Below are 13,720 nucleotides of genomic sequence, written 5' to 3'. Positions count from 1 at the left end.
TCATAATGATGGTTATCAAATGCATGATACCATTTATTATGAGCCGTCACCTCAGCAGCCTCCACAGGGCTAGAAAGTAACTGGGTTGGGCTGTAGACTCTAATAGTGTCACTTACTGTTGGTACATAGAACTGCATGATTGGTGTTGGCCAATAGAACTGCAGCAACCTTTCTGTGTGTTTGAACTGAGGGGAAAACTGAGGAACTGAGGAAGAAAGAAAATAACTGCAGGAACGATGAGTTGCGTGTTCTCTATGATCCTGTTGCGTGTTCTCTATGATCCTGTTTATCCTTTTCATTCTCCCTTTCTCTCTCTCTCTCAGTGGACCGTATTGTGGGCCTGGACAAAGTTGCTGGGATGTCTGACGGGGGGATACACGGGGCCACGAAGATCCGTAAGGGCATGTTCCGCACCGTGGGCCAGCTCTACAAGGAGCAGCTGTCCAACCTCATGACTACTCTCAGGAACACCAACCCCAACTTTGTCCGCTGCATCATACCCAACCACGAGAAGAAGGTATGGTGTCTAGTCATCAAATCTTCCATTGCTCAATGAGTGATTTGACTATAAACTTAAATAATAAATATATGAGGCACAGGCAGTTGGTCTTTGCTTCAGCACATGTACTATACAAATAATATTTAAAATCCTGACACTTTACTTCATCACTGTCAGGCTGGTAAGCTGGAGCCCCATCTGGTTCTGGACCAGCTGAGGTGTAATGGAGTTCTGGAGGGAATCCGTATCTGCAGACAGGGCTTCCCCAACCGCATCGTCTTCCAGGAGTTCAGACAGAGGTAACCACGGAAACATGTCTTTGTGGTCATCTCCTTCCTGTTAATCAGCTTCACTGAGCAGACTAGCCTGTTATTGCTTATCAGTGTCTAATCTTCTTAAACTTCTCCTGTTTTCCCAGATATGAGATCCTCACTCCCAGCGCCATTCCCAAGGGATTCATGGACGGCAAACAAGCCTGTGTGCTCATGGTAAGAGGCGTCAGACCAAACCATCGTTCACCAGTCTTCCAATGTCAATCCCAAATGTCATCCTCTCTCCTTCCCCTTCCCAGATCAAGGCCCTGGAGCTGGATTCCAACCTGTTCCGGATTGGCCAGAGTAAGGTGTTTTTCCGGGCTGGCGTCTTGGCCCACCTGGAGGAGGAGAGGGACATTAAGATCACTGACATCATCATCAGCTTCCAGTCCTGGTGTCGTGGATACGTGGCCCGCAAGTAAGGAACTCGTCATTTAGAGCAGTAACTAGCAGGTTACTTATGAGGTTTGGCTTATGGTTTTATACTGTGTATTAGTTGGTGTGTGAGAGCGCTACATACACATACTTCTGTAACATGTAGATTGAGGTTCTCTTTTTCTTTTCTGTCTCCAGAGCCTTCACGAAGAGACAGCAGCAGCTGACTGCTATGAAGGTGATCCAGAGGAACTGTACCGCTTACCTCAAACTCAGGAACTGGCAGTGGTGGAGGCTCTTCACCAAGGTACACGCACTGTTGCAAATCAATATGGGAGCCTCCTAATATCAGTGTTGATGACCTCATCCCCTACTCCTCAGCTACCTGCATTGTCCTGAGTTCCCATCCTCTTCCCCCTACTCCCCCAGGTGAAGCCTCTGCTGCAGGTGACCAGGCAGGAGGAGGAGATGCAGGCTAGGGAGGATGAGCTGGAGAAGACCAAGGTGAGGCAGCAACAGACCGAGGAGCAGCTGCAGGAGTTCGAGGCCAAGCAGCAACAGGTATGGAGTGTCCCTTCTAGCAATTCTATTTCTATGGATTGGACTGAGCCCCAATGTAAGGTAATGACTGATAATAACCACTAACATTGAGTGGCTGCCAACACACTGACTCAACTCCAGCCACTTTAATAATGGGAATTGATGTAAAATATATCACTAGCCACTTTAAACAATGCTACTTAATATGTTTACATACCCTACATTACTCATCTCATATGTATATACTGTACTCGATACCATCTACTGCATCTTGTCTATGCCGTTCTGTACCATCACTCATTCATATATCTTTATGTACATATTCTTTATCCCTTTATACGTGTGTGTGTGTGTGTGTGTGTGTGTGTGTGTGTGTGTAAGGTAGTAGTTTTGGAATTGTTAGATTACTCGTTGGTTATTACTGCATTGGAACCAGAAGCACAAGCATTTCACTACACTCTCATTAACATCTGCTAACCATGTGTATGTGACAAATAAATTTGATTTTGATTTGACTGGTCCACTCAGAATGATTATGAATTGGTGCGTTTCAATATGACTTGTTGGGGTGGTTTCCCAGACAGACTAGTCCTGGACTAAAGGGTTTAACTGAGGTTCCCTGAGTTTGCTATTTAGTCCAAAGCTTAATATGTTCAGGAACTCGCCCCTAGTGTTTTATACATTGTCGCTGGATGGAGTGAGTAACTTTCATACTGTTTAACACCATAGTATCATAAACCAACCAGCATTTCAGCCTTGCATCATTGCCCTGTTTATAACACATGCCCCCACCACCAGCTGAATGCAGAGAAGCTAGCCCTGCAGGAGCAGCTACAGGCGGAGACTGAGCTGTGTGCTGAGGCGGAGGAGATGCGCTCCAAGCTGGCCACCAGGAAGCAGGAGCTGGAGGAGATCCTCCACGACCTGGAGTCTAGAGTGGAGGAGGAAGAGGAGAGGGTCACCCAGCTACAGACCGAGCGGAAGAAGATGCAGACCAACATTACGGTAGATTTAAAAATATATATATTTATGGTGGACTAACTTTCCCTTGTTAATTAAGCCTTGTGGTCCAAACCTGTCAGTCACATGTAAATCGTAAGATATTACCTTTTATTTCTCCTATTAAATTGCCTTTGCAAATTGTCAATTTTCACTTCACTTTCCCTTCCATTTCACCCTCAAAGGGTGTGGCTCTTAATGAACTTTGAGAGGAAGGGAGTGATGGCAGGAATTGAGGTGAAAACATCTGAAATAAAACATTCAATCTCTCGCACTCTCTGTAGGACCTGGAGCAGCAGCTGGATGAGGAGGAGGCAGCCAGGCAGAAGCTGCAGCTGGAGAAGATGACCACCGATGCCAAGCTGAAGAAGATCGAGGAGAATGTCATGGTGCTGGATGACCAGAACAACAAACTCAATAAGGTTTGTAGTACAAATTGATGCATTAACTTTTCAGATGGCTGGAAGAATAAAATAATCACTTGGGCAGTAATTCTTTCCAGCAATAAAGCAAGTAATCACGGACTAGTTAAGAGTAAATTACTGTTTGGCATTCGGGGACTAGGTGTTTATCTTTGAATGTAATATCCGGTAGTGCTCTTATGGTTCAGACATTGTGTAACCTTCTGGGATTGTTTGTGTGACCGTGTGTGGGGTTATTTGTTTTGCAGGAGAAGAAGCTGTTGGAGGAACGTATCTCAGAGTTCACCACCAACCTGACTGAAGAGGAGGAGAAGTCCAAGAGCCTGCAGAAACTCAAGAACAAGCACGAGGCCATGATCACTGACCTGGAGGGTAGGTGGACCATAGACCGACAATGACATAAATTCTATGTTTGAGGTGAACCACTTTTCCTTGTCTTATCCTTCCTCTGTACTGATCTGAAAAGTGCCGGTGAGAGCAATCTGAGACCCGGACAGACCACTTTAAATTGTTGAGACAACCCTGGTATCCCATCCCTCACCAGACCGGCTGAGGAAGGAGGAGAAGAGTCGTCAAGAGCTTGAAAAGAACCGCAGGAAGCTGGAGGGAGACTCCACGGAGCTGAATGATCAGATGGCTGACCTGCAGGCCCAGATAGCTGAGCTCCGAGCCCAACTGGCCAAGAAGGAGGAGGAGCTAATGGCTGCTCTGGCCAGGTGAGGGAAAGGGAAACGCATGATTGGAGAAAGGGCCTAAATTCTATTTCTGATTGTGTATCAAAAGTATTTGACATTTTTCGAAATAATTCATTATAGGCTGCGTGTATGACGAAAAACGCAGGCCACATTCAATTGGATTGCGGACCATATTTGGTTGGCATGAAAGATTTTACTTTCCATTGAAAGAGTTTGATCTGCTGTTAGGATCTCATTGAGCCCTTACAGTAAAACCAAAGTCTACAAAATGGTCTTGTATGACTTTAATTTCAATGCTTTACACTCTGACCCCCATCCTCCTTCGCTCCCCACCATCCTCCAGGATTGAGGAGGAGGCCGCGGCCAAGAACACAGCCCAGAAGAAGATCCGGGAGCTGGAGGCCCAGATTTCTGAGCTGCAGGAGGACCTGGAGCTGGAAAGGGCTGCGAGGGCCAAGGCTGAGAAACACCGCAGGGACCTGGGAGAGGAGCTGGAGGCTCTGAAGACTGAGCTGGAGGACACACTGGACTCTACTGCAACACAGCAGGAGCTCAGGTACTGGGAGCACACACAGTTGAAGGACAGCAAGATGGTGGTTTGCTATGTGTAAATGTCAAGTTTTAGTAATAGACAATTACCCATTTGAAGACCTATGGTGCTATTCCCCTCTTTCTCCTCCATCCTGTTCAGAACCAAGCGTGAGACTGAGGTGACCCAGCTCAAGAAGGTTTTGGAGGACGAGGCCAAGGTGCATGAGCTGCAGGTGGCCGACATGAGGCACAAACACAACCAGGCCTTCGACGAGCTCAACGAACAGCTGGAGCAGGCCAAGAGGGTGAGAACTCACTTAAACTGCGTTATACTGTTCATGTGTAGGCATTATGGGAAGTAATCTTTTTTTGGGGGGAGGCATATGGTTCTCCTACATGACTGTTTGAATGGTGGAATCTTTATTTTCATTTTATATTTACCTGACGGTTGACCGGTCAGCCTGTAACATTCAACTGTAATAGTTCGTATTTCATATTGAAGTCTTCATCTGTGTGTGTGTGTACAACATGGGCTTTCTCTGAAGTTAAACATGCTGTATATTATAGTATTTCGGTAGAGAACCGCCTATGTAACCTCCTGCCCATGTCTCTGCTCGTTCAGAACAAGGCGTCAGTGGAGAAAGCCAAGCAGGCTATGGAAAGCGAACATAATGAGCTTGCCATCGAGCTGAAGACCCTGAACCAGGGGAAGAGTGAGTCAGAGCAGCGCAGGAAGAAGGCTGAGACCCAGGTCCAGGAACTGCAGATCAAACACACTGAGAGCGAGAGGCAAAGGAAGGAGCTGGCCGAGAAGGTGGCCAAGATGCAGGTAGGTGTGGACTGGATCTTTGCTGATGGGAAAGGGAATGGTAAGAGGGTGGATGAATGGGGATTTCAAAGTATTATTATGTTGGGTTGGTGGTTGGCTAGATAAACGTTATACAACTATTTGTCACATGCACCGACTACAACGGCGTGTGTGAAATGCTTGCTTACGAGCCCTTAACTCCATTTCTTGAACTTCATTGTTAAGAAAATATTTACTAAATAAATTAAAGTACACAATCACAATAGAGGCTATATAGCAGGGGTGCGGGGCTACAAGTTAGAGGTAATTTGTACATGTTGGTAGGGGGGACTGCATAGATAAACAGCAAGTAGCAGCAGTGTAAAAGCAAGGGGGATAATGGATTGATGTGGCTAAATCCTCCTGTGTCTTGTCTCTAGTCTGAGCTGGACAACGTCAACAGCGTGTTGAGTGTGGTGGAGGGCAAGTCCATCAAGGCAACTAAAGACTGTTCCACTGTGGAGTCTCAACTGCAGGATGTACAGGTACGGTCATACTCGCCCATGTTGTGCTGTTTAGAAATGGCCACACACACACACACACCCACTAACCATTCTTTCCCTCCCTTTTGTCCTCTTTTCTAGGCGCTGCTCCAGGAGGAAACGCGTCAGAAGCTCTCCTTCACCACTCGTCTGCGTCAGATGGAGGATGACCAGAACAGCCTAAGGGAGACGCTGGAGGAAGAGGAGCAGGGCAAGAAGAACACGGAGAAGCAGCTCTACACCCTCCAAGCGCAGGTTAGTACCAGCTCTAAACCCTCCAAGAGCAGGTTAGTACCAGCTCTACACCGTCCAAGCTCAAGTTAGTACCAGCTCTACACCCTCCAAGTGCAGGTTTCTAGCACCTTCCAGTCCCTCTACCTCCATAATACTATCCAGTTGTGTTGCCCCTATCGTGCATGTATTACACACCTCACTGAATGCTTACAGAAGTCTTTCTATATTTTCTCAATCAAACCCCCTGCTTGAACTCTGCCACCTTGTACGCTAGGACATACAGACCATGACGTCTGAGGCCCTTCATGCATTTTACATATTGACACGACCTTGATGCTTTAGCGTGACCAATCAGCTCTTCATGTCATGTGCATCTCTTCCTTTCCCCTTTTTTACCTCTCTACCAAACGTCTCATACACTTCTCTTACCCTCAGCTGACAGAGATGAAGAAGAAGATGGAGCTGGAGACTCAGTCCCTGGAGGGGGCGGAGGAGAACAAGAAACGGATGCAGCGGGAGCTGGAGGGCGTGGTCCAACAGCTGGAGGAGAAGGCATCGGCCTATGACAAGCTGGACAAGACCAAGACCCGTCTGCAGCAGGAGCTGGATGATATGATGGTGGACCAGGACAACCTCAGGCAGACTGTGTCCAACCTGGAGAAGAAGCAGAAGAAGTTTGACCAGGTGAATGGGTTGATGGGTGATTAATGGCATAGAGGTTCTATAGCAGAGGTGGGCAGTGAGCACCTCTGGTCCTGGATGGCCAAAGACTGGAACCACTGCAGCCCTCGGACTAGATAACCCTGTTTTTAGAGGCTTATTTGCTAGATTGACTCACTGGCCCATGACAAGCAATTCATAAAATGAACCTGTAATGATTGATCTATGCATCATATGATGTATTGATCAATAATTTCTGGTTCAAATTTGCTTTGAGCACTATATCAAAACAAAAATGAGATTTGACTCAACTGTCTTACTGAAATACCTTCTCGCCTGTCCTGATAACAGATGCTGACTGAGGAGAAGACCATCTCCAGCCGGAATGCTGAGGAGAGGGACCGGGCTGAGGCAGAGGCCAGGGAGAAGGAAACGCGGGCCCTGACTCTGACCCGCGAGCTGGAGACCATTAAGGACCTGAAGGGTGAACTGGACCGGGCCAACAAGGTCCTCAAGGCAGAGATGGAGAACCTGGTCTCATCGAAGGACGACGTCGGTAAAAGTGTAAGTCTGATCACAGATGTAGAACTCTCTAGAAGGATAGTGGAACTATTGATAGTGGGTGACTCAAGTTCTGGCTTCATTGCGTCCTGTCTTCTAGACTCCTAAAAATGCAAGCCCAGTCCGACCTTCTCCAATGTGTTTTGCTAAGGTGGCAAATCGGGAGGATTTGAGGATAGTTTGGAACTTTTCCAAACGCCGCAAAATGTGAATGCACAACTCCCTCATTCATCCTTTTCTCTTGGTGCAGGTCCACGAGCTGGAGAAAGCGAAGCGGGCCATGGATCAACAGCTGGAGGAGATGCGCGTGCAACTGGAGGAGCTGGAGGATGAGCTGCAGACCACGGAGGACGCCAAGCTGCGTCTGGAGGTCAACATGCAGGCCATGAAGGCCCAGTCCGACAGGGACCTGCAGGCCAGAGACGAGCAGGGTGAAGAGAGGAGGAAGCAGCTGGTCAAACAGGTACTGGGGTTGTGTTCATTACATACCAATTGGAAGAAAACTGTCTGAAACCGGAAGAGACTACTTATCCAATAAATGCTAATTGAAAAAAAACTTGAACCTACTAAATACAACTTTGGCTCTGTGTGATGTTCCCCAGGTGCGTGAGATGGAGACTGAGCTGGAGGATGAGCGCCGACAGAAAGCCCTGGCCACGGCTGCTAAGAAGAAGCTGGAGGCGGACCTGGGAGAGCTGGAGGCAGGCATCGGCATGGCCAACAAGGGCCGTGACGAGGCCCTCAAACAGCTGAAGAAACTGCAGGTAATACAGAGGCAGGAGGGCAGTGATTTTTGAATTACTCTGCTTTTACTGTCATTTCCAGGATTATCTGCTAGTGTTGCTGCATGCAGGATTTTTTTTGTGATTGACACGCCGTTCCAATCAATTAAAAGGTGTTGGCTTGGCAATTGCTAGACCTGGGTCCGAGTCTCGGTCCGCGCTACCCCCTGATTCTTTTCCCACTTCAACTGGTGGACGTCCCAAGGATCCCAGATAGCTGTTGAAGAGACGTGTTTTCTCCACTTGGTGGGTGTGGCAGGGGTATGGCGTGATGAAGGACGTATTTAAAGGGCAGCGGCCATGCTTAGTATTCCACAACCCAACCCCCTTTGTCAACTTGTCATTCAGAACAGCACTTTGTTTAATTGACATTCCACTTTGTTTAGTACTGAATGCAGCCCGAGCGGCATTTCTCAAGGAGAGTTGCGGTATGCCCAGTTTATAAAGTTACACGTTCAGAAGTGCTGATGAGAAAATAAAAAAATGATAGGGAGGAGGATTTGTGGGTGGGCCCTAGAGGAAACATTATTTGCCTGAACTAGAGTGGTTCCCAGAAAATGGTTCTTGTCTCTAGCTGAGACCACGGGCAGAGATATGCCTTCTGCAGGTTGAGAGATTCATGTGTCTATTCAAGGTTGTGGTTCCACAGCAGGCTGACCGTGAGCTTGGTTAGGTGTCAGATGTAGCTGAAGGAGACTGTTCCCAGTTGGGATGCTTGTGAGAATCCGCTGGAAGACCTGATCTGGGGTGACGCTGCTGTTTTTTTTTTTTTTTTAGGAGAATCAGGAGCTTAAAAAATAGTTTGGAAGGGCCAGATCCACTGGTTTTGTCACTTGCGGTTGACCGTTCCTGTCGCATGGAGGCCTAGTGCGTCTCCTGTTAAGGTGGAGGAAAGTGAAGATGTGGCTAGCGGTTTCCCTCCAGTGAGCACTCTGGGCTGAGCAAAGAGGTGTTGGGGGAACGCGGTTGTTCCTAGTGAGTTTTCTGAAGTTGGTTAATGTTCACTTGTCCCTGGTGGTTGCTCCAAGTCTCATCGGCGCTTGCATATCAGATGGTGCTTGTAACATAGGCCTAGTTAATGGAGTTGGTCTCAGTTTAGAACCAGAGGGGTTACAGCTGGTCCCTGGAACAAACCATGTTAGACTTTTGGCAGGAAGTAATTACCTGAGTGCAGAGCAGTGTTTTGCTTTTGGTTTTATCTTCTTTAGAGTGGCTTGGTCTTGCACACACGGTAACCTTCTCTATGCACCACAAGTGAGCTGAAGACGTGTTTAACAGCTGCTGGAAGGTTTACACAAACGCAGTTCACGACTCACTATAAATTAGGCAGTGTGCAGTCTTTTTCAGTAGAGCGACACCAAGCCCTACAGTCTGTGGTACTTGACTCAGTCCTTTGTGGTTCTCTCCTCCTATACAGGCCCTGTTGAAAGATCAGATGAGGGAGCTGGAGGATCTGCGTCTCTCCAGGGAAGAGGCCCTCAACATGGCCAAGGAGCACGAAAAGAAGCTCAAGGCAATAGAGGCTGACACCATCCGTCTCCAGGAGGTATGCCCCGTCTGTCTGCAGGTCTCCTTCACTCGGTCTCCACCCCCACTGTCCATGTTCTTATGCTCCTCATGACGGACTCCTCTCAATCTTCCATAGGAGTTGGCGTCTGCTGAGCGAGTCAAGAAACAGGCCCAGACAGAGAGGGATGAACTGCAGGACGAGCTCACCGGCCACAACGCTAAGAAGTACGGCTCACACACCTCCCTAGAAACACTGAAATTGCATTAAATTTGCATGGAATCTGCCATTTCTGTGGTGGTGGCCTTCTTCCCAACCAAAATGTATCTCTCACCCCCTCGCACTCAGTTCCCTGACGGTGGATGAGAAGAGGAGGCTGGATACTCGTATCGCTAAGCTAGAGGAGGAATTGGAGGAGGAGCAGTTGAACACAGAGATGGTTAACGACCGCTTGAGGAGAAATATGCTGCAGGTAATTAACTGATCGCAAAGCTGAGGAGCTGCACCGAGAAAGTATTTCAATTTTATCTGGGTTAGTCACAAGGGGGAAGAGGGAGTCTGGTTGAAGAATAATTGACTTCTGTTTATGTAGTGTTTCAACCTGAATCGTTAGAGCTCTATTTATAGTAGAAATACTCAATTGAGGGGCGGCAGGGTAGCCTAGTGGTTAGAGCGTTGGACTAGTAACCGGAAGGTTGCAAGTTCAAACCCCCGAGCTGACAAGGTACAAATCTGTTCTGCCCCTGAACAGGCAGTTAACCCACTGTTCCTAGGCCGTCATTGAAAATAAGAATTTGTTCTTAACTGACTTGCCTAGTTAAATAAAGGTAAAATAAAAAATATTTAGACAAATATACCATGTTTAAAGTTATGGGCTGGCCACGACATTGTCCAGTTCATCTCGATGCATAGTCTTTTCCATACCTCTACACACTCTGCCCTAGACTGACCAGCTGGTCACGGAGTTGACAGCGGAGCGCAGTACTGCCCAGCGCCTGGAGGGGACCCAGGCCCAGCTGGACCGGCAGAACAAGGAGCTGAAGCTCAAGCTGCAGGAGCTGGAGGAGACTGTGAAGTCCAGGTACAAGGCCTCTATCGCTGCCCTGGAGGCCAAGATACTGCAGCTGGAGGAGCAACTGGACTTGGAGTCCAAGTAAGTAAAAACCCTTGGCTCTGTCTCCCTTGGTCCTTCCTCAGGTCCTCTCTCCTTGCTTCCTTCTCAATGTATTGTAGGAGAGGATCCAAGGTCCCTCCCCTTTGACCTATGAATTTTGAGAAGCAGGTTAGGAGAAAATGCCCCGTTACATGAGTCATGTCTTGACTTTGTTTTTTTTTTCTGTTCTAAGGGAGCGTCAGCAATCGTCCAGGCTGGTCAGGCGTGCTGAGAAGAAGCTGAAGGAGGTGCTGCTGCAGGTGGAGGACGAGAGACGCAACACGGAGCAGTACAAGGCAGAGGTGGGTCCTCTGCATAGAAGTAGATCAGTTACCCCTTTATCAGTAGCACAATGGGTGTATATCAGTGGAGGCTGCTGAATTGCTAGAATGGAGTGAATGGCATCAAACCCATGGAAGCCATATGTTTGTATTTGATACTGTTCTGCCTCAGCCATTACTATGAGCCTGTCGTCTCCGATTAAGGTGCTACCAACCTCCTGTGGTGTGGGTGTGTTTATAGTCCCAGGTGCAATGTGGCCAGACAAGAGATGACGGATGCAGTTTGTATAATCTCTATGTATTGTAAAGGTCTGGGGTGGTCATTAGTCAGATTGGTTCCTACAGTAAATGTTTCTGTTGGAAAATAATCTGAAGTAAAGGGAGAGGGGCCTAACTATTTGTTCTGTAAACTCTTGTTACAAAATATTTTCTGTTTGGAGTGAACGGTTTCTAAGTGCTGACTAAACATTTTCCAATGGAAACAAACAAATTAATATACCCCAGATAAAGAAGACCTGTCCTGAATCTGTGCTGATATCTGGAAAACAACCAGAAACCACATGCTGTATAGATGCAGCCCCTGAACCACGTTGCACAGTTACTGTATAGCGTCCATAGATGAAGGATACATAGATTTGCAGTCACTGATCGAACGGCCTCTGCCTGTACACCACAGGCGGAGAAGGCGAACAACCGCACACGTCAGCTAAAGCGTCAGCTGGAGGAGGCAGAGGAGGAAGTGACACGGGCCAACGCCAACCGCAGGAAGCTGCAGAGGGAGCTTGAGGATGCCACTGAGTCGCAAGACGCCGTGACTCGAGAGGTCAGCACCCTGAAGAGCAAGCTCCGGTATGGTCGTCCCTCCAACCTACATTCATTAGTGAAGTGTTGCACAATGTTTAGTTAGAAATGGATTGTGTGGAGTGGGGTTTCCTTAACTCTGTCCTGTGGCCTGCCCTGGTTGCACGTTTTGGTTTTTGCCCCAGGTGTAGAGTATGCATGTCAGGTAGAATAGGGGATTGTGTTGAATCTATTTGTAACATTTCTTTTGGCAACATTCTGAACTCACGAGTAATGGTGTTTTTGGAACCTTACAGAAATACAATGTGTTACTGGGCCTGACTTTGAACAAGCATAAAAGGATCTCAATGTATTACTTTAAGTAATTGCACAGTCATAAAACCTGTTACCAAATATCTCTGGTTGATTTTACTCTTTGCAGGCGCGGGGACTTGCCTTTAAACATGCGCCGTGTCATGAATCGCACAGGCATGGGGGACAGTGATGAGGAGCTGGATCTGCCCAGCGACGCATCCAAGCCTATACCCGAATGAGATGAACGTGACAGGAGAGCAGCCAACTTTAACAGGGACCATACTGGAAATGCAACATCTCTCAGATTTAAATAGTGCATTCTATAGCTGACTGCTCATTCAGCCATGCTTGCGATCATACAAATAATTCTATACCAAGATTTATACTATTCTCTTCAGTGTCCATTTTTGACAATCTGTTTTGTTCAGGTAAATCTGAGATCATTCTCCTGGATTTACTAATTCACATTTGAAATCTGTACAACTCATTTTGTGCATGTGTGCAAAACAAATCTGTGGCCAAATTTATATATTTTGTTATGAATTACTTCAACAACAAACAAAAAAATATATATATATATTAGAAGAAAAAAAAGACTAGCTTTCCAAATATGACATTCTAGATCTGTTTTTGTACTCTGCCATCTTCAATATTATACAAAGTATATTATTCAGACATGGTTTAGCAGCTTAAATTGTTAGTGTGGCTAGAATAAACCACAATATCCGCTGCAACTTTTTTTTCCCCCCTGGAACTTGTCATACTGTCTCTGCTGTGCACACATGGATTTTCTTTATGAATGCAGTAATTTAATATGGTTTAGTGGGGTTTTTTCACTGCTATTTTCTGCACGCACAGCTATACTTCTCTATTAATCCACATATTGTCGTACTTGCATCACGTTAGGACATGAGGTTTGCACACAGTTATTACAGCTACTGATAAAGCCTGCACTTGATATGGAACGGTCACACTGGAGTAAAGTTTGTGCATACACTGAGAATAACTACAGCCTTAACACTTGCAAATCGTATTATGCTGAAGTGGGGGTGTCTTTTACGATAGTAATTGGTGTCTTGAAATTGACTGCTTTGAGTTGGTCCATGTGCTCTGCTAAATAGGGAAAATGGTGGTGGGTTAGATGGCACACTGTTCTTTGCACATGGGTGGCAGTGAATACTACATGGTGTGAATTCTACTTCATATCTAAGACTAGATGCTCTGTCACTTTCATTTGCCCTTATCGCACTTTCACATTTTAATTATTGAACGCTTTTAGATATTCTGCAAGATATAGTGGGCGATGGCTGCTTTTGAAATTCACTCAAGGTTTAATGAATTGTAACTGAGGGGTATTGACTTTCAGAGTATTTTATCAGATGCTATGTTTCAATAAAGTTATATTTTAAATGGAAATGACTGCAATATTTGTAACCCTGAAATTAATAGTGATGCAGTGAATGATTCACACTAACGGAATAAACCGTTTTAACCTCTACGCGATCGGTGTTCTCCCTGCGGAATGGTTGTGCTAATGTGATTAGCATGTAAGTAAAAAGAACATCTATGGGCAGAAAGCTTACCTTGTTAATCTAACTGCACTGTCCAATTTAGCTATTAGTGAAAGAATATCATGCTATTGGGGGGGGGGAGATGATCCTCTAACCCTCCTGTTGTACGTTAAATGTCAGTTCTGTGTTCCTGGTCCAAGGACTCTCCTCACCAGTCATGATCAAAGACATC

The 13,720-nt window shown here is 46.5% G+C and overlaps 1 protein-coding gene across 2 annotated transcripts in view; it reads left to right on the top strand.

Annotated features, from left to right (window-relative positions):
* Nucleotides 1-13,475, top strand: part of LOC109865816 (myosin-9) — a 28,025-nt gene extending 14,550 nt beyond the window's left edge. Inside the window, exons 16-41 of one of the 2 annotated variants that reach the window (XM_020454275.2) lie at nt 324-517; nt 677-798; nt 918-987; nt 1,071-1,231; nt 1,387-1,495; nt 1,618-1,749; nt 2,527-2,733; nt 3,012-3,149; nt 3,398-3,521; nt 3,694-3,865; nt 4,188-4,400; nt 4,536-4,680; nt 4,998-5,204; nt 5,603-5,707; nt 5,807-5,959; nt 6,374-6,622; nt 6,950-7,162; nt 7,410-7,622; nt 7,762-7,923; nt 9,359-9,487; nt 9,587-9,675; nt 9,797-9,920; nt 10,393-10,601; nt 10,795-10,903; nt 11,559-11,731; nt 12,105-13,475. In XM_020454275.2, coding sequence (XP_020309864.1) covers nt 324-517; nt 677-798; nt 918-987; nt 1,071-1,231; nt 1,387-1,495; nt 1,618-1,749; nt 2,527-2,733; nt 3,012-3,149; nt 3,398-3,521; nt 3,694-3,865; nt 4,188-4,400; nt 4,536-4,680; nt 4,998-5,204; nt 5,603-5,707; nt 5,807-5,959; nt 6,374-6,622; nt 6,950-7,162; nt 7,410-7,622; nt 7,762-7,923; nt 9,359-9,487; nt 9,587-9,675; nt 9,797-9,920; nt 10,393-10,601; nt 10,795-10,903; nt 11,559-11,731; nt 12,105-12,216 — 4,034 coding nt within the window. In that variant the 3' untranslated portion in view covers nt 12,217-13,475. The remainder of the gene's footprint in view (nt 1-323; nt 518-676; nt 799-917; nt 988-1,070; nt 1,232-1,386; nt 1,496-1,617; nt 1,750-2,526; nt 2,734-3,011; nt 3,150-3,397; nt 3,522-3,693; nt 3,866-4,187; nt 4,401-4,535; nt 4,681-4,997; nt 5,205-5,602; nt 5,708-5,806; nt 5,960-6,373; nt 6,623-6,949; nt 7,163-7,409; nt 7,623-7,761; nt 7,924-9,358; nt 9,488-9,586; nt 9,676-9,796; nt 9,921-10,392; nt 10,602-10,794; nt 10,904-11,558; nt 11,732-12,104) is intronic. The other variant, XM_020454276.2, reaches the window with a different exon arrangement.
* Nucleotides 13,476-13,720: the final 245 nt, after the last annotated feature.

The sequence above is a fragment of the Oncorhynchus kisutch genome, linkage group LG20, assembly GCF_002021735.2.
Source record: "Oncorhynchus kisutch isolate 150728-3 linkage group LG20, Okis_V2, whole genome shotgun sequence".
NCBI lineage: Eukaryota > Metazoa > Chordata > Actinopteri > Salmoniformes > Salmonidae > Oncorhynchus > Oncorhynchus kisutch.
Note: the sequence above shows the minus strand (reverse complement) of the source record. Positions and strands in the feature narration are given on the sequence as shown.